The sequence below is a fragment of the Pseudophryne corroboree genome, chromosome 8, assembly GCF_028390025.1.
Source record: "Pseudophryne corroboree isolate aPseCor3 chromosome 8, aPseCor3.hap2, whole genome shotgun sequence".
Classification (NCBI taxonomy): Eukaryota; Metazoa; Chordata; class Amphibia; order Anura; family Myobatrachidae; genus Pseudophryne; species Pseudophryne corroboree.
In genome coordinates, this window is record NC_086451.1 from 387,621,502 (window position 1) to 387,641,991 (window position 20,490).

Below are 20,490 nucleotides of genomic sequence, written 5' to 3' on the forward strand. Positions count from 1 at the left end.
AGTGCAGATATTTAGGTATGTGCTGGGAACAGAAAACCTGGAGACTCCAAGCTGCACATCATACAATTTGTCAGCAAAGGATTAATAAAAATTACTAGCAAGGATTATTGTGCACATATGTAGAACATTGGTTACCTGAGATGAGGTGTCTCTCGGACAGCATAATCTTGGTGACTGGGCTGCGGTGGACTGTAAAAGTCTGGAAAAGTTGGGGGCCAGACCCAACAGTCTCTGGATGCTGAACTATAACCCTGACAACACCAGAACTTGTACCGTATGCAATCTCAATCCAGTTACCACTGTCACCTGCAGAGAACAGACCAATGAATGAAATGAGACAATTACAGAGGTCGCTTAACAGGATGAAGACAGAATCCGGGAATGAAGGAGTCTCCTGCTCAGTTATACAGGTGAGCAGATATGGAGCAGTGCAGTGTCCTCTATATACGGGACGGGACACAGAGAGGGGTGCATGACTCTTATTTTTTGTATGAGGAGACACAGAGAAATAATAATGTGTCTCTTACTTGTTTTGGGAGTGAGGTAGACACTGAGGGCGGTTATAGCATCCTCTGTGGGGTCACGGTACAACTCCGTAACAAGCAAATCGTTGTCCTTCATGCGCAGAGGGAATTTCTGGACATCTGTGGGTAGAGAAAGAAACATTTTCAATAGAGAATGTACTTATTTGTATTGTTACCTTTACAGTCACATGGAACAGCCCCAATTTATGCAGACATCTATAAAAAAATAAATAAAAAAAAAACACACAACAGGAGACATAAGAAATGACTGCGAAAGTCTGCAACACAGGAAGCCACAACCTGGACACTTACCTACATAGTAGATAGATCCATTGTTACACCCCAGCAGGAGGAAGGAGCCGGCTGTGTCATAACTGTTTATGGGCACCACGTCCTGAATCTATCACAAAATTGGGAATTTAGGTGGTCTCGCAGAAAGAGGGGCTACACATGTATACAAGTGCTGCATAGATAATATGAAGAACATGAGAAGACCAAACCAGGGATTCACTGTAATTCTGGAGCCCTTCGGATAGCCATTTTTCATGGAATCGTATTAGTTTGCTAGGACTGACGCACGCCCTGAAGCACTGCCTGCCTTTATGATCATGCCAATGGAAATAGCCATCATCAACATTTTGTATAAATTACACAGAGAACTGAATATTGCTAATCCTATTCGATTGTACCGTTTCTTAGATGTTAAAGTCTATAAAGTCTCTGTGATAGTAAAACATACAGTACCGCCTAAAATAGAGCATTCTCCTTAGGGTGCAGTTCTGTCTAAGTTGTTGTTTCAATGAACCCTATAAAGCAGGAGTGTAATAGTAAATGGTGGGGGGGACACAAATCTGTTGAGCGTGGAGACACACCAGAATCTAGAATTGCTCACCTGCCAATGTTTGGTTACCGCATTCCATACTCCAATTTTTCCAGTGTGGCTTGTGGCTATTAACTGATTGCCCACAAAAAACAAGGCTTCTGCTGGTACCCCAAGACTAAAAATCCCTGAAACAGATGTAGTTTGGGATGCTTTAGGGATGGAAAAATAACCCAACATGAGAAATCAGTTCACCACTGCTGTACATCTTATAATGTTTATTTCTCTCCATGCAGAAATCTGGGAAGAACAAGGACCCCTGGTCTAAAGATCTTCTTCGTTAAACCCCCACAGAGTATCCTAGGTTCAAAGCAATAGTGGTGGCCAGCAGGTTGGAATAGTCTGCGGATTCTTAATTTGGGTAATATCCTTCTAATCCTACAGTATTTGCATGCAATTGAACTACAGTATAGCTGCATTCTTTCTAAAAAGCAAACAACAAGCTACTGCTCCCCTAACCTTGGGCTGACTATTCTGAGACATGCTACATTTGGCTAATTACTAACATTAAGCAATTCCTTCTTCAGTACCTGCCTATTAAATATTTTTTTAAGGGCAAGGTATTTACAATAGCAGTGTGTTTTTGACTGTACTGGACGGTAATTCTTTATTTTTAATGTGGTTACTGACATATGTGTGTCTGAGTTTTATAAATCTATGTAAATTTTAAAAGCAGAAATCATACTGCTTAAATACCAGCGCTTTTCATTCTTTTAAGATTTTCTTTTATATCCTAGATTCAATTCTCCTGCTGATGAACATCGGTCTCTTTCTTCCACCCTATCCTGCCTGTCTGCCTTCATCTTCGGCAGTCTCACCTATTTCACTCCCGCTGCCGTCACCGGTGATGGCCCATAGGATAATCTCACTGCAGGAGGATACTGCCAGCATCTTGTCATTGTCTCCCAGAGACCCTCCAATAGTTTTGGCGTTCAGTGCCACCCGCTCAATCACCCAGTCCAGACAGGGGCTAGTAAATATCAGCTGCCAGCCAGAGGTCTCCTTCATTCTAAAAATAACAGAAACACATGGTGCAACCTTTTAGTCGAGACAGTAAAATACACCAGGAGCGAGAGTTCCTCATCATCTATTATTTTAAACATATTTGTCAACGGAGTTGGGGGGGGGGGGAGAATGTGCACTGGCAGCATCAAATAAACAACTGAAACAATGTTTAGAAATGTCCAAATTGGGTTACTGCCTGCTGAGATTTATGTGACCCATTATTCAACACTGCATATGTTGAAGGTATATTTGAACTTGCTGCTGCGTGCTGTAATATAATTAGCTCATACTCCATGTATGAGGAGTCAGAGCAGATGAGATAGCCCAATATTACCTGTAACAGACTATGAACTGAGCAAAGGCCACTGCAATCCAATTATGATGCCCACAGATGATCCGAACCATGCCGGGATCACTGGAAATCCCTGGACGGAAAGAGTTTAACATTAGATAAGTTTAAAATGTCAAAATGTGTCAGCATTTTTAAATTTTTATATGTTTAACCCATGATGCATACATTATATACAGTTTATACTATCCATGTAATAAATGGCTATAAACCCATGTAAGTGTATTACATACATTAAATATGTAGGTGACTGTCTATCACGTGAACCACCCATGTAATGTGTGAACGCTCTCTTGTATACCATCTAGGTAATGTTTTTTTAAGTCCCTCTCCTACATATCATGCAAGCTTAGTGATGGCATCTCATGTATATTATCCATGTATTATGTGCATGGCCTCGTCTCAAGCACAAAACCAATGTACTATAATGTCATCTGACCAACATCCCACACACTGTGATCGGTAAATAGGATTCCATGGGTGTAGTATGGTATGCCGGTGGCTGGGCTCCCGGTGGCCAGCATACTGGCGCTGGAATCCTGACCGCCGGCATACCGACAGCTGGGCGAGTGCAAATAAGCCCCTTTGCAGGCTCGCTGCGCTCGCCACGCTGCGGGCCCGGTGGTGCGCACGCTATCTATTCTCCCTCCAGGGGGGTCGTGGTCACCCAAGAGGAAGAAAAGGTGTCGGTATGCCGGGATTCCGGCACTGGTATACTGAGCGCCGGGATCCCAACAGCCAGCAAACTGAAGACCACCCGGATTCCATCGCATGTTTCAATCACATCTTTCAGACTGAATACAACATGTATATAACAGAACACAAACCTCCCCCGCTTCCATAATTCCTCTCATCTAACAGACGTCCAAGGATGCCAGCACCCCCCAGGTTGGGCGGCATGGTGTTACTTCTCCGGACCGGTGCCCGTTCATTCCCGCCACTCCTAGAGCCGACCTGCAGCCCGGACACACTGTGCCGATTCCTCCGCTTTGCTGGGAACACTGCAATGCAACACACACTGTGACTGGCAGCAGAGTGTACTAATAATTTAAGAGCCTATTACCTCATCAGAACACAGTTGAGGTTTCGATCCCTTGTTCAGGCCTTTGTCATGACACAAGGCTCAAAATGTCAGGACTGGGCGTTTTAATGGTTGGGTCTTGACAAAGACCTGCATGTTTTCTGTTGTGGTAATAAACTCTTACACTTGTTTTCTACCAAATAGCAAGTGCTGTCCTTTCTGTTTTTTATACATAGAAGTGTACATAGGAGGTTTTTTTTTTTTAAATGTCTACTGGTCCATTAACAAGGAAGTCCTTTGAATGATAATCACGTTTAATTGTCAGTAATGCCTACGAACAATGGGGCAGATGTATTAACCTGGAGAAGGCATAAGGAAGTGATAAACCATTGATAAGTGCGAGGTGATAAACGCACCAGCCAATCAGCTCCAATATGCAAATTGGCAGTTAGGAGCTGATTGGCTGGTGCGTTTATCACCTTACACCTATCACTGGTTTATCACTTCCTTATGCTTTATCCAGGTTAATACATCTACCACTCTGGTGCAGTAATGACAGCGAGTTGGTGACAATACTAGCCCATAATTAAGTTTGTCAACTTTTTAAACACAAGACAGACAGGAAGGGTGACAAATACAATATAACGGGCTCAAAAGGTAGATTAACTAATACCCCTTTTCCACTAGCTTTAAAAACACGGGTAACTGCGCGGAGGCGTGCATTTACCCGTGATTTTTCCTAGTAGAAAAGGGTCCCCCTGCAAATTCCCGGATCAAATGATCCGGGAAACCTACCCGGGTAGCTTGCCGGGTTGAACACGTGTTCAACCCGGTAAGCTGTGTAGTGTGAACGGAAGCAGTGTCAAGGCGACACAGCTCCCGTTCACAGCGAATGGAAGAGCGGCGCTGGGAGATCATGTGATCTCCCAGCGCCGCCCCTGCCGCATCAGCAGCAGCATCACCAACCCGGCAATATGCCGGGTTGGTGAGCGCTGTGGGAAAGGGGGCTGTAGCACGGGTTACAGCCGTGTCAGGCTCCCGGCTGCGACCCGTGCTACAGATGGAAAAGGGGTTTAAGTTGACCATCTGTAAACAAGAGTAAGCCAAACCTTGCTGGAAAGGGTCCAGAGAAGACACGGATAACAGTTGATAAAAGTCACTTACCTGGGGGTGGGAGGTATCCATTGAATAGCACACTCCCACATGACGAGCGTTCCAACTCCTCGCACAGCTGTAAACGTCTCACTGGAATAAGGGACATAGTAGTGAGGAGTGGTGACAACTGACTAAGAAAAGCAACAAATGCAGGGAAAAGAAAAGGGTTACCTAATGGGGTGATGCCATAAAACTCTGCCTCATGTAGCAGCAAGGAGCTGTTCACACCTCTGGAAGACACCAAGCATACAGAAAGCAAGAGTGATGAAATCCTAGATTGCAGTGGGGTACCATGCTCACACATATGTCCACTTCACACACCAACCTTGTATCAAGTTCTTTGGTACGCAGAAAGTTCAGTATTGGTGCAAACACTATAGGGTCTCTGTCTATGAAGATCTGAGGTGACACAAGGAGGGCAATATTTAAGAACTAGCATTAACGTGCTCCAATTCTATAAATAGAGGTCACACAGATACCATTTTAATATAAGGAATTTATTATTGGGATTTTATTTAATACAAGGAATTTAATTGAAATTATTCTCTCTTTAACTCACAGCTCCAGTTTCATCCTTTAGGGAGGAGATACGACCACTGAGAAGGCTGGGAAAGAAAAAGATCATTAAATGAACTGTTTGTTCCTGGAAATCATTTATCAACTTTTTGTGACAGCTACACAAAAAAAACCCACCACCAGTGTTCTTTAATGGGATAATGTATGTGTAAATGGAACATAAAAACAAGTTTTATGGTAAAAACTTACCCTTGTTAAAACTCTTTCTGCGAGGTACACTGGGCTCCACAAGTCTGGACAATGGGGGTGTAGAGTAGGATCTTGATCCGAGGCACCAACAGGCTCAAAGCTTTGACCTTCTTCCCAAGATGCATAGCGCCGCCTCCTATATCACCCCGCCTCCCAGCACAGGAGCTCAGTTTAGTTAACCAGCCCAATGCTGTAGCAGGAAAAGAGACGACAACGGTTAGTAGCCACATACACCACACTCTCACGACAAGAGAAGTGTCAGCGGCTAATGCCATATCAACCCAAAGAAGCTAAGTGCGTCAGGGTGGGCGCCTTGTGTACCTCGCAGAAAGAGTTTTAACAAGGGCAAGTTCTTACCATAAAACTAGTTTTCTGCTGCGGGGTACACTGGGCTCCACAAGTCTGGACAATGGGGATGTCCTAAAGCAGTTCCTTATGGGAGGGGATGCACTGTAGCGGGCACAAGAACCCGGCGTCCAAAGGAAGCATCCTGGGAAGCAGCAGTATCGAAGGCATAGAACCTTATGAACGTGTTCCCGGAGGACCACGTAGCCGCCTTGCACAATTGATCAAGGGTCGGACCACGTTGGGCCGCCCAAGAAGGTCCAACAGACAGAGTAGAATGGGCCGTAATGTGAGCAGGAGCTGACAGACCAGCCTTCACATAAGCAGGCGCAATCACCATTCTGATCCACCTGGCCAGGATCTGCTTGTGAGCTGGCCTGCCACGTTTGTGAAATCAAAACAAAGAGAGAATCAGACTTTCGAATAGAAGCAGTTCTCTTCACATAGATACGGAGAGCCGACCGCTCTTTGGGAGACAAATCAGGAGACACAAAAGCTGGAACCACAATCTCCTGATTAAGGTGGAACGAAGAAACCACCTTAAGCAAATATCCGGGACGAGTCCTAAGAACTGCCCGGTCACGGTGAAAAATCAGATATGGGGAACTACAAGACTAAGGCACCCAAATCCGACACTCTTCTAGCAGAGGCAATAACCAACAGAAACACCACCTTAAGGGAAAGCCACTTAAGGTCAGCTGAACCAAGAGGTTCAAATGGAGACTCTTAAACGCCTCCAAAACCACCGACAAGTCCCAAGGAGCCACAGGCGGGACATAGGGAGGTTGGATACGCAACACACCCTGAGTGAAAGTATGAACATCAGGTAAAGTCGCAATCTTTATCTGAAACCACACCGACAAGGCAGAAATATGAACCTTGAGGGAGGCCAGACGCAGGCCTAAATCTAGGCCATGCTGCAGAAAAGCCAAAAGTTTGGCTGTACTAAACTTGGAAGCGTCATAATGGTTAGATGCGCACCAAACAAAGTAGGAATGCCAGACCCGATGGTAAATCCGAGCAGAGGCCGATTTCCGGGCCCGCAACATAGTTTTAATGACCTCTTCAGAAAAACCCTTAGCTCTTAAGACGGAAGTTTCAAGAGCCACGCCGTCAAAGACAGCCGGGCTAGGTCCTGGTAGACACAGGGGCCCTGAACGTTGTGGAAGTAGAAGTGGACGCTCTGACGATAGGCCTTGCAGGTCTGAGAACCAGTGCTATCTGGGCCACGCCGGAGCTTTGAGAAGCAGATTTCCTTTTTCTTGCTTGAACTTCCGAATTACCCTGGGCAGGAGTGACACCGGAGGGAACACGTACGGCAGCCGAAACCTCCACAGCACTGCCAGCGCATCCACGAATGCTGTTTGAGGATCCCTTGTTCTTGCTCCGAAGACCAGAACCTTGTGATTGTGTCGAGACGCCATCAGATCCACATCTGGAAGACCCCACCTTTCCACGAGGAGTTGAAACACTTCTGGATGGAGGCCCCATTCGCCGGCATGCACGTCCTGACGACTGAGAAAGTCCGCTTCCCAATTCAGGACTCCCGGAATGAATATTGCCGATATTGCCGGTAGATGGCGTTCCGTCCAACGTAGAATCCGTGAGGCTTCCTTCATTGCCAAACGGCTTCGAGTGCCGCCTTGATGATTTATGTAAGCCACTGTGGTGGCGTTGTCAGACTGTACTTGAACAGGACGGTTCTGAATCAAATGCTGGGCTAGGTTCAACGCATTGAAGACCGCCCGCAATTCCAGAATGTTGATCGAGAGGAGAGATTCCTCCTTGGTCCACCGACCCTGCAAGGAGTGTTGCTCCAGCACCGCGCCCCAACCTCTTAGACTGGCATCTCTCGTCAACAGGACCCAGTTGGATATCCAGAAGGGACGGCCTCTGCATAATTGTCGGTCCTGGAGCCACCAGAGCAATGACAGACGGACCTCCGGAGTCAAAGAGATCATTTGAGATCTGATCCGGTGAGGCAGGCCGTCCCACTTGGCTAGAATCAGCTTCAGGAGGGGGCGAGAATGGAATTGAGCATACTCCACCATGTCGAATGCTGATACCATGAGGCCCAGCAGCTGCATTGCCGAATGTATCGACACTTGCGGACGAGAAAGGAAGCAACGAATCCTGGGGGTCATTCAGAGTTGTTCGCTCGCAAGCTGCTTTTAGCAGCTTTGCACACGCTAAGCCGCCGCCTACTGGGAGTGAATCTTAGCTTCTTAAAATTGCGAACGAAAGATTCGCAATATTGCGATAAGACATCTCTGTGCAGTTTCTGAGTAACTCGAGACTTACTCTGCCAGTGCGATCAGTTCAGTGCTTGTCGTTCCTGGTTTGACGTCACAAACACACCCAGCGTTCGCCCAGACACTGCTCCGTTTCTCCAGCCACTCCCGCGTTTTTCCCAGAAACGGTAGCGTTTTTTCACACACACCCATAAAACGGCCAGTTTCCGCCCAGAAACACCCACTTCCTGTCAATCACATTACGATCACCAGAACGAAGAAAAAAACGTGAGTAAAATTTCTAACTGCATAGCAAATTTACTTGGTGCAGTCGCAGTGCGGACATTGCGCATGCGCACTAAGCGGAAAATCGCTGCAATGCGAAGAAATTTACAGAGCAAACAACTCGGAATGACCCCCCCTGTCCTGAAGTTTCAGGACTTTCTCCTGAGACAAGAACAACCTCTGGTTGCGAGTGTCCAACAGCGCTCCCAGATGCACCATGCTCTGAGCAGGGACCAGGGAGGATTTCTTACAGTTGATGAGCCACCCGTGGGCTTGTAGGAACCGGACTTTCATATCCAGATGACGCAAGAGAAGATCTGGGGAATTTGCCAGGATTAACAAATCGTCCAGATACGGCAGTATCCTGACCCCTTGACGGCGGAGTACCACCATCATCACCGCCATAACTTTTGTGAAGACTCGCGGAGCCGTTGTTAAACCAAAGGGTAACGCCCGAAACTGGTAATGGAGGTTGCCAATAGCGAACCTCAGGTATTGTTGATGTGACACTGCTATAGGAATATGCAGGTAAGCATCCTGTATGTCCAGGGAGACCATGTAGTCCCCAGGATCCAAGGCCAGAACTATAGAGCGAAGGGTTTCCATACGGAACTTGGAAACCTTCAAAAACTTGTTCAGTGCCTTGAGGTTGAGAATGGGCCGAGAGGACCCATTCGGTTTCGGGACTAGAAACAGCGGAGAATAGTACCCCCGGCCCCTCTGAGCAAGAGGCACCTGTACTACGACTCCTGTATCCAGGAGGGTCTGTACCACCGAATGCAAAGTGTTTGCCTTTATCTGGTCCGACGGGACGTCTGTCTGGCAAAATCGATAAGGGGGGCGGTTTTTGAAGGCTATGGCGTAACCTCGAGTGACGACTTCCCGTACCCAGGCATCTGAAGTGGTCTTCAACCAATCCTGGGTATACCCTAGAAGCCGGCCCCCCACCCTGTGATCCCCCAGGGGGAGGCCAGCCCCGTCATGCGGCAGGCTTATCGGTCTTGGCTGCTGGCTGACGGGGAGCCCAGGCTCTTTTGGGCTTCGGCTTACCAGGTTTAGAAGTGCGGGCCTGCTTATGGTACGCCTGACCTTTTGCTTTACCTGAAGGACGAAAGGGGCGAAAGGACGTGCCTTTGGCCTTCGACACAGAAGGAGCTGTATTAGGCAGACAGGCAGTTTTGGCAGTAGCCAAGTCAGCCACTATCTTATTTAAGTCCTCCCCAAACAGAATATCCCGCTTGAAAGGGAGTACCTCCAGGGTTTTTCTAGAGTCCAGATCCACAGACCAGGATCTCAGCCACAATTATCCTGCGAGCCAGGACTGACATAGTAGAGGACTTGGCTGCTAGGATACCGGCATCAGAAGCCACCTCTTTAATATAGCGAGAAGCTGTGACATTATATGACAAGCATTGTCTAGTATGGTCAGAGGAGATTTCAGCTTCTAACTCCAAGGCCCATGCTTCAATAGCCTCTGCCGCCCATGTAGCTGCAATAGTGGGCCTTTGTGTAGCACCCGTGAGGCTGTAAATCGCTTTCAGACAACGCTCCACACGTTTATCCGTAGGCTCATTCAGAGACGTGACGGTAGTGACAGGTAGAGCAGAGGAAACCACCATCCTAGCCACATGTGAGTCTACTGGAGGAGGCGTTTCCAAATTCTTAGACAGCTCTGGCGCGAGGGGATAGCGAGCCAGCATCTTTTTTTGGAGGCACAAACTTCGTACCCGGGCTTTGCCAGGGTTCCTGACGTATATCCACTAGGTGGTCAGAGTGAGGTAAAACTTGTTTAATCATCTTCTCACGCTTGAACCTATCTGGTTTCTTAGGAGGAACGGATGGCCCGGGATCATCCGTAATCTGCAGAATTAACTTAATAGCCTCCACAAGATCAGGAACATCCACATGTGAACTACCCTCCCCATCAGCCGTATCTGAGTCAGAACCTGTGGGGTCAGTGTATGTGCTGTCTTCATCAGACGAGATGTCACTGGATTGTGAGGAGACGAGCGCTCGCTTAGAGGACCTCTTGGACTTAGGCGAGCGTTGGTCAGACTTTTTAGTAGTCAGGGACTGGTTGAACTTCTTTTATTGAGCAGATAAATCGTCCGCCCACGGCGGGTTAGCTGCAGGGACCACATATGGTTGTACCGGCATTGGGGGTCCCATAGGGGGTGTTAGTTTATGAACTAGCGTATGCAGAAGCGTGGAAAAAGCGGCCCACGGAGGGTCAGTATGTGCCTCCGTTGCCACAGTCCCACTGGGGGGCAAGGAGCCCCCAGAACCAGAGCCCACAGCTGCTACATTCTCCCCATATGTGCCTGTGGCTTCAGCAACACCAGCAGTGTGTTCCGCCCCAGAACCGTTACCCTCAGAAGCAGACATGATATAACTTGCAGTATGAGGTAACACAGTACAATTATTAGCAGCACTATATCCCTAAACCCAAACCCCTGCGCAGTGTAGTCAGCACCAGCAGAGATAAAGGAGAGATATGGTGACTAAATCACAGAGAAAAATACGTAATACAGTATATCTTTGTGAAAATCCTATAATAACACCTGACGCACCAAGCCCCCTCAGGTTATAGAATATAGGGATAGCAAGTTGAGTGAAAGACACGAGATCGACACCACTCAGCTATCAATGCACACACAAATAGTCACTGTTTGTACAATGCAGAGGTTATTACAGACAATAATACTGCACTGGACTAGCTTACACAGCTATATAGTCAATAGATATAACACTACACAGTAAGAAAATAGGATTTTACTTACCGGTAAATCTATTTCTCGTAGTCCGTAGAGGATGCTGGGGACTCCGTAAGGACCATGGGGAATAGACGGGCTCCGCAGGAGATAGGGCACTTTAAGAAAGCTTTGGATTCTGGGTGTGCACTGGCTCCTCCCTCTATGTCCCTCCTCCAGACCTCAGTTAGAGAAACTGTGCCCAGAGGATATGAACAGTACGAGGAAAGGATTTATGTAACCTAAGGGCGACATTCATACCAGCCACACCAATCACACCGTATAACTTGTGAGAAACTATCCAGTTACCAGTATGAACAAGTAACATAGCCTCGGTTCAAAACCGACCAACTATAACATAACCCTTATGTAAGCAATAACTATATACAAGTCTTGCAGAAGAAGTCTGCACTTGGGACGGGCGCCCAGCATCCTCTACGGACTACGAGAAATAGATTTACCGGTAAGTGAAATCCTATTTTCTCTAACGTCCTAGAGGATGCTGGGGACTCCGTAAGGACCATGGGGATTATTCCAAAGCTCCCAAACGGGCGGGAGAGTGCGGATGACTCTGCAGCACCGATTGAGCAAACAGGAGGTCCTCCTCAGCCAGGGTATCAAACTTATAGAACTTTGCAAAGGTGTTTGACCCCGACCAAGTAGCAGCTCGGCACCGTTGTAGTGCCGAGACCCCTCGGGCAGCCGCCCAAGAAGAGCCCACCTTCCTAGTGGAATGGGCCTTAACCGATTTAGGCAATGGCAATCCTGCCGAAGAATGCGCCTGCTGAATCGTGTTACAGATCCAGCGAGCAATTGTCTGCTTTGAAGCAGGAGCGCCAACCTTGTTGGCCACATACAGAACAAACAGAGCTTCAGTCTTCCTGATCCTAGCTGTTCTGGTCACGTAAATCTTCAAAGCCCTGACCACATCCAGGGACTCGGAGTCCTTCAAGTCCCGTGTAGCCACAGGCACGACAATAGGTTGGTTCATATGAAAAGATGAGACCACCTTGGGCAGAAATTGAGGACGAATCCTCAACTCTGCCCTATCCACGTGAAAAATCAGGTATGGGCTTTTATATGATAAAGCCGCTAATTCCGAAACATGCCTTGCAGAAGCCAAGGCCAACAACATGACCACTTTCCAAGTGAGGTATTTCAACTCCACTGTTTTGAGTGGTTCAAACCAAGGTGACTTGAGGAAACTTAATACCACGTTAAGATCCCAAGGCGCCACCGGAGGTACAAAGGGAGGCTGAAGATGCAGCACTCCCTTCACAAAAGTCTGTACTTCAGGAAGAGAAGCCAATTCTCTTTGAAAGAAAATGGATAAGGCCGAAATTTGGACCTTTATGGACCCTAATTTTAGGCCCAAATTCACTCCCGTTTGAAGGAAGTGAAGCAGACGGCCCAAATGGAACTCCTCCGTAGGAGCAGCTCTGGCCTCACACCAAGAAACATATTTCCGCCATATACGGTGATAATGTTTCGATGTCACATCCTTCCTAGCCTTGATCAGGGTAGGAATGACCTCCTCCGGAATCCCTTTTTCAGCTAGAATCCGGCGTTCAACCGCCATGCCGTCAAACGCAGCAAGTCTTGGAACAGACAGGGCCCCTGCCGCAACAGGTCCTGCCTTAGAGGAAGAGGCCACAGATCTTCTGTGAGCAACTCTTGCAGATCCGGATACCAAGTCCTCCTTGGCCAATCTGGAACAATGAGAATTGTTCTGACCCTTCTTAGTCTTATTAATCTCAACACCTTGGGTATGAGAGGCAGAGGAGGAAACACATAGACCGATCTGAACACAAATGGTGTCACCAGAGCGTCTACCGCTACCGCCTGAGGGTCTTTTGACCTGGTGCAATACCTCTTTAGCTTTTTGTTGAGACGGGACGCCATCATGTCTATTTGAGGCAGTCCCCACCGATCCACGATCTGTGTGAAGACTTCTTGATGAAGTCCCCACTCTCCCGGATGCAGGTCGTGCCTGCTGAGGAAGTCCGCCTCCCAGTTGTCCACCCCCGGGATGAACACTACTGATAAAGCGCTTACATGGCCTTCCGCCCAGCGCAGAATCCAGGTCGCCTCTGCCATGGCCACTCTGCTCCTTGTGCCGCCTTGGCGGTTTACATTTGCCACTGCCGTGATATTGTCCGACTGAATCAGAACCAGTTTGTTCTGAAGCCATTCCTCCGCCTGGCGTAGGGCGTTGTAAATGGCCCTTAACTTCAGGACATTGACGTGGAGACAAGTCTCTAGACTTGACCAGAGACCTTGGAAATTTCTTCCCAGTGCGACAGCCCCCCAACATCGGAGGCTCGCATCCGTGGTCACCAAGATCCAGTCCTGAATGCCGAACCTGCGACCCTCTAGGCGGTGAGCACTGTGCAGCCACCACAGGAGAGATACCCTGGCCCTGGGAGACAGGGTGATCCGTTTCTGCATATGTAGATGGGACCCGGACCATTTGTCCAATAGGTCCCATTGGAAAGTCCTCGCATGGAACCTGCCGAAGGGGATGGCCTCGTATGAAGCCAACATCTTCCCCCAGAACCTTTGTGCAATGATGCACCGAAACCTTTTTTGGCTTTAAAAGGTTTCTGACCAGGGCTATGAGCTCCTGAGCCTTCTCCACCGGAAGAAAAACTCTTTTTTGGTCTGTGTCTAGAATCAGGCCCAAAAAGGTCAGACGCGTTGCAGGTACTAGCTGGGATTTCGGTAAATTGAGAATCCAGCCGTGCATCTGCAACGTCCTCACGGACAGAGACACGCTGTCCAGCAACTTCTCCCGAGATCTCGCCTTTATAAGGAGATCGTCCAAGTACGGGATAATTGTGACTCCCTGCTTGCGCAGGAGCATCATCATTTCCGCCATTACCTTGGTGAAACTTCTCAGGGCCGTGGAAAGACCAAACGGCAACGTCTGAAATTGGAAGTGACAATCCTGTACTGCAAATCTCAGAAACGCCTGGTGAGGGGGGGAAATTGGAACATGAAGGTACGCATCCTTTATGTCCAGGGACACCATCCAATCCCCTCCCTCCAGGCTGGCGATGACCATTCTGAGCGATTCCATTTTGAACTTGAACCTCTTCAAGTACAGGTTCAGGGATTTTAGATTTAGAGTCTGACCGAACCGTCCGGTTTCGGTACCACAAACAGGGATGAATAATAACCCTCTCCTTGCTGGAGATGAGGAACCTTGATTATCACCTGTTGAATGTACAATTTGTGAATTGCCGCTAACACTAGCTCCCTATCTGACGGGGAAGCCGGCAGAGCCGATTTGAAAAACCGGCGAGGGGGCATGTCTTCGAATTCCAGTCTGTATCCCTGGGAAACAATCTCTATTGCCCAGGGATCCACCTGTGATTGAACCCAGACATGGCCAAAAAGACGAAGACGTGCCCCCACTTGATCTGACCCCCCCCGGAAAGCCCCAGCGTCATCATGCTGTGGACTTTGCGGAAGTAGGGGAGGACTTCTGCTCCTGGGAACTAGCTTTTTCCCTTGCCTTTACCTCTGGCAACGAAGGACGATCCTCGTACCTTCTTGTTTTTATTGGAACGAAAGGACTGCATTCGATAATGTGGTACCTTCTTAGAATGCTGCGGGGGAACATAAGGTAAAAAATTCAATTTACCGGCCGTAGCAGTAGAGACTGTGGGGTAAATTTACTAAGATTCGTATTTTCCCGTTTCAGGTCAAAGTTCAATCACGAATGACATCGAAAGTGTAAAACTGCAACTTTTTGAATTGATTACGACTAATTTACTAAGCTGTCGTATTCGGGTTTTTCTTTTGTTCCGATGTCGATGTCATTCGTGGTTTTTTTTCTATTTTTACGGCAGTGATTAGCAAAACACTGCCGACTTTTTTACAATGAATCTCGGCCGGATCTGTGTGATCCGTGCTGGGGTTCATTTTTTTTGTTTTTTTTAAATTAAACACTGTCAAATATTTAAAAAAAAAATTGCGTGGGGTCCCCCCTCCTAAGCATAACCAGCCTCGGGCTCTTTGAGCCGATCCTGGTTGCAGAAATATGGTGAAAAAATTGACAGGGGTTCCCCCATATTTAAGCAACCAGCATCGGGCTCTGCGCCTGGTCCTGGTTCCAAAAATACGGGGGACAAAAAGAGTAGGGGTCCCCCGTATTTTTAAAACCAGCACCGGGCTCCACTAGCTGGACAGATAATGCCACAGCCGGGGGTCACTTTTATATAGTGCCCTGCGGCCGTGGCATCAAAAATCCAACTAGTCACCCCTGGCCGGGGTACCCTGGGGGAGTGGGGACCCCTTCAATCAAGGGGTCCCCCCCCCCAGCCACCCAAGGGCCAGGGGTGAAGCCCGAGGCTGTCCCCCCCCATCCAATGGGCTGCGGATGGGGGGGCTGATAGCCTTTGTTGTAAAAGAAAAGATATTGTTTTTAGTAGCAGTACTACAAGTCCCAGCAAGCCTCCCCCGCATGCTGGTACTTGGAGAACCACAAGTACCAGCATGCGGCGGAAAAACGGGCCCGCTGGTACCTGTAGTACTACTACTAAAAAAATACCCAAAAAAACACAAGACACACACACCGTGAAAGTATAATTTTATTACATACATACACACATACATACATACTTACCTTATGTTCCCACGCAGGTCGGTCCTCTTCTCCAGTAGAATCCAAGGGGTACCTGTTGAAGAAATTATACTCACGAGATCCAGGGGTCCAGGGTCTTCGGGGAATCCAGGTGTAATCCACGTACTTGAAAAAAATAACAAAACGGACACCCGAGCCACGCACTAAAAGGGGACCCATGTTTGCACATGGATCCCCTTTTCCCCGACTGCCAGAAACCCACTCTGACTGATGTCTAAGTGGGTTTCTTCAGCCAATCAGGGAGTGCCACGTTGTAGCACTCTCCTGATCGGCTGTGTGCTCCTGTACTGAGTGACAGGCGGCACACGGCAGTGTTACAATGTAGCGCCTATTCGCTCCATTGTAACCAATGCTGGGAACTTTCTGCCCTGCGGTTGACCTAAAGTGACGTCACCGCTGAGCAGAAAGTTCCCAGCATTGGTTACAATGGAGCGCATAGGCGCTACATTGTAACACTGCCGTGTGCCGCCTGTCACTCAGTACAGGAGCACACAGCCGATCAGGAGAGTGCTACAACGTGGCACTCCCTGATTGGCTGAAGAAACCCACTTAGACATCAGTCAGAGTGGGTTTCTGGCAGTCGGGAAAAGGGGATCCATGTGCAAACATGGGTCCCCTTTTAGTGCGTGGCTCGGGTGTCCGTTTTGTTATTTTTTTCAAGTACGTGGATTACACCTGGATTCCCCGAGGACCCTGGACCCCTGGATCTCGTGAGTATAATTTCTTCAACAGGTACCCCTTGGATTCTACTGGAGGAGGACCGACCTGCGTGGGAACATAAGGTAAGTATGTATGTATGTATGTAATAAAATTATACTTTCACGGTGTGTGTGTCTTGTGTTTTTTTGGGTATTTTTTTAGTAGTACTACTACAGGTACCAGCGGGCCCGTTTTTCCGCCGCATGCTGGTACTTGTGGTTCTCCAAGTACCAGCATGCGGGGGAGGCTTGCTGGGACTTGTAGTACTGCTACTAAAAACAATATCTTTTCATTATCACAAAAGGCTATCAGCCTCCCCATCCGCAGCCCATTGGATGGGGGGGGACAGCCTCGGGCTTCACCCCTGGCCCTTGGGTGGCTGGGGGGGGGACCCCTTGATTGAAGGGGTCCCCACTCCCCCAGGGTACCCCGGCCAGGGGTGACTAGTTGGATTTTTGATGCCACGGCCGCAGGGCACTATATCAAAGTGACCCCCGGCTGTGGCATTATCTGTCCAGCTAGTGGAGCCCGGTGCTGGTTTTAAAAATACGGGGGACCCCTACTCTTTTTGTCCCCTGTATTTTTGGAACCAGGACCAGGCGCAGAGCCCGATGCTGGTTGCTTAAATATGGGGGAACCCCTGTCAATTTTTTCCCCATATTTCTGCAACCAGGATCGGCTCAAAGAGCCCGAGGCTGGTTATGCTTAGGAGGGGGGACCCCACGCAATTTATTTTAATAAAATAACAACTTTCCCACCCCTTCCCACTGATATACATGCACGGATCTCATGGATCCCTGCATGCCTATCCAATCACGGAAAAAAAAAGCAGGTCTGTTTTTTTTTTTGCACTTTTTTACGAGTTGTAATTTTTCACGGCAGTGTTTTTTTTTTTTTTTGCTTTGCACTTCTTAGTAAATTACCGAGATTCATACTTAAACAGCCGCGTTTTGACCGATGGTGTATTCATTCGTAATTTTTTTCTTGGACTTGCAAAAAATTACGAATGCCCTCATCACTGCCGTGATTATTGCTTAGTAAATTACCGAGATGACACTTTGATGAAAAAACGGCATCTCGGTCAAAATCGGGAGCTTAGTAAATTTCCCCCTAGGTCCGAGAGGCCTTCTCCAAACTCCTCCTCCCCCTTGTAAGGCAATGACTCCATATGCCGCTTTGAGTCGGCGTCTCCCGTCCACCGTCGGGTCCATAAGAGCCGCCTAGCAGAAATAGACATAGCGTTTATTCTAGAGCTTAGTAAACAAATGTCTCTCTGAGCATCCCTCATATACAAGGCAGCATCTCTGATATGCTCCATGGTCATTAGAATGGTATCCCTATCTAAGGTGTCCATCTCCATAGATAAGGAGTCTGCCCATGCCACGACAGCACTACAAACCCAGGCCGACGCTATAGCCGGCCTAACTATAGTTCCTGAATGTGTGTAAATGTGCTTCATGGTAATTTCCTGCTTGCGATCAGCAGGATCCTTGAGGGAAGCAGTATCCGGAGAAGGCAGTGCCCCCTTCTTGGATAAGCGTGTCAGCGCCTTGTCTACTTTAGGCGCAGATTCCCATCGTATCCGATCCTTCTGTGGAAAAGGATACGCCATGAGAATCCTTTTGGGAACATGGAGTCTCCTATCCGGAGATTCCGAAGCCTTTTCGCATAATTCGCTTAGCTCAAATGAGGACGGAAACGTGACCTCAGGCTTTTTCCCTTTATACATGTGAACCCTCGTGTCAGGGACAGGGGGTCCCTCCGTGATATGCAAAACCTCTTTTATGGCAATAATCATGTACCTAATACCTTTTGCCGGCTGTAATTTTGCATCCTCATAGTCGACACTAGAGTCAGTATCTGTGTCAGTATCTGTTTCAGTGACCTGGGATATGGGGCGCTTTTGAGACCCTGAAGGTCCTGGCACCACAGGGACATGCACGGACTGGCTACCTGACTGATCCCTAGCTTCAGCCTTGTCTAATCTTTTATGCAGGAGATTTACATTTGCATTCAAGACATTCAGCATATCCACCTAGTCCGGTGTCGGCGTTGCCGACGGCGACCTGACATTCAAGCACTCCCCCTCCACATTAAGTGAGCCTTCCTCATCAAACATGTCGACACACACGTACCGACACACTGCACACACCCAGGGAAACTTTTTCTGAAGACAGTATCCCCTGAAAGGCCCTTTGGAGAGACAGAGAGAGAGTATGCCAACACACACCCCAGCGCAACAACCTGGAGACCAACACAGAATGCTTTTCCCCAGCAGCGCTGTATTATACTTTATCCGCCAATTATGTGCCCCCCCCCTCTCTTTTTAAACTCCCTTCACCGTGTGTAAGCAGGGGAGAGTCCGGGGAGCTTCCTCTCAGCGTTCTGTGGAGAGAGAAATGGCGCTGGTGAGTGCTGAGGGAGAAGCCCCACCCCCTCGGCGGCGGGCTTCTGTCCCGCTCAAAATCGTGTAAAATAGCGGGGGCTCAATTATATACATGTACAGTGCCCAGCTGTACATGTATATACTTATTTGCCATCTAAGAGGTGTTATTATTGCTGCCCAGGGCGCCCCCCCCTGCGCCCTGCACCCATACAGTGACCGGAGTGTGTGAGGTGATGTGTAGCAATGACGCACAGCTGCAGTGCTGTGCGTTATCTCTGTGAAGCTGAAGGCTTCTGCCGCCTGAGACGTCTTCTTGCTTCTGTTCTTCTGGCTCTGTGTGGAGAACGGCGGCGTGGCTCCGGGGGTGGACGCCCAGGACGAACCTTTGTTCACCCCCTCTGAAGCTAATGGTGTCCAGCAGCCGAGGAAGCAGATCCTATCAGTTAAGTAGGTCCGCCCCTCTCTCCTCAGTCCCTCGATGCAGGGAGCCTGTTGCCAGCAGTGCTCCCTGTGAAAAAGTAAAAATCCAAACAAAAATGCTTTCTGTAGCAGAGAACTCAAGAGAGCTCCCTGCAGTGCGCCCTTCATCCTATGGGCACAGTGTAAAACTGAGGTCTGGAGGAGGGACATAGAGGGAGGAGCCAGTGCACACCCAGAATCCAAAGCTTTCTTAAAGTGCCCTATCTCCTGCGGAGCCCGTCTATTCCCCATGGTCCTTACGGAGTCCCCAGCATCCTCTAGGACGTTAGAGAAACTGGATGTATATCACAGGGTAATTGTACTATAAACCCCTGACTAAATGCACTCTTTCTTACTAACACTGACTAAAAATGCAGGTAGAATACTTAAGTGTCATGTAAATTCACAGCGCTGACAACCAGGCGGCTTTACATAGGAGGATTTGCCCAAGCAGTCCTAGGAACAGTGAGCTGAGGAGTAATGGCGCCGCAGACACTGACAGGGAGTGAGGAAAAGACAGAGATGCAGATCCAGGGCGGGAACACTTGCTGGAAATGGCGCCCTGGGGCTGGGGGAGGGGTTTCAGGTCTAAGCCTTATCCCCCTTGCTGGCAAAACCACTGGGTACTGTGGGCGATATTAAAATCGGTTTTAAGAGAAAACCTGACCTGCGCCCATGCCCTGGTGATCTAGTGGGATCGCCTGTATCCACAGTGCCCACCGCCAGAGCACGCGGCCCGCCTCCCACTGACCGCGATAAAGACCGGGTCCCGCGAGCGGGACCCACTTACCACCTCCCGAAACGCGGCCACGCGATCCTGGAGAGCCCCAGCCATGTGTGTCTAACATGAAGAAAACCGGAGCCTCCGCTGTAGATACCCGGAAACCAGGGCTCGGGAGTCTACAGCGCCGCTGGGGAGAGCTGGAGCTGCAGCAGTGAATGTCACAAGACATTTACCACCGCTGCTGCCCTTGAAGTCTTCACTTTT

General features: G+C 48.6%; 1 protein-coding gene across 2 annotated transcripts in view; it reads right to left on the bottom strand.

The window, feature by feature from the left end:
* SHKBP1 (SH3KBP1 binding protein 1) overlaps window positions 1-20,490 on the bottom strand; it is a 70,007-nt gene that overhangs the window by 11,827 nt on the left and 37,690 nt on the right. For both annotated transcript variants that reach the window (XM_063937683.1, XM_063937682.1), the window contains exons 3-13: window positions 5,494-5,539; window positions 5,260-5,333; window positions 5,106-5,164; window positions 4,944-5,024; window positions 3,586-3,759; window positions 2,744-2,834; window positions 2,223-2,413; window positions 1,417-1,532; window positions 837-924; window positions 528-644; window positions 136-306 (exon numbers count right to left, since the gene is read on the bottom strand). In XM_063937683.1, coding sequence (XP_063793753.1) covers window positions 136-306; window positions 528-644; window positions 837-924; window positions 1,417-1,532; window positions 2,223-2,413; window positions 2,744-2,834; window positions 3,586-3,759; window positions 4,944-5,024; window positions 5,106-5,164; window positions 5,260-5,333; window positions 5,494-5,539 — 1,208 coding nt within the window. The remainder of the gene's footprint in view (window positions 1-135; window positions 307-527; window positions 645-836; window positions 925-1,416; window positions 1,533-2,222; window positions 2,414-2,743; window positions 2,835-3,585; window positions 3,760-4,943; window positions 5,025-5,105; window positions 5,165-5,259; window positions 5,334-5,493; window positions 5,540-20,490) is intronic.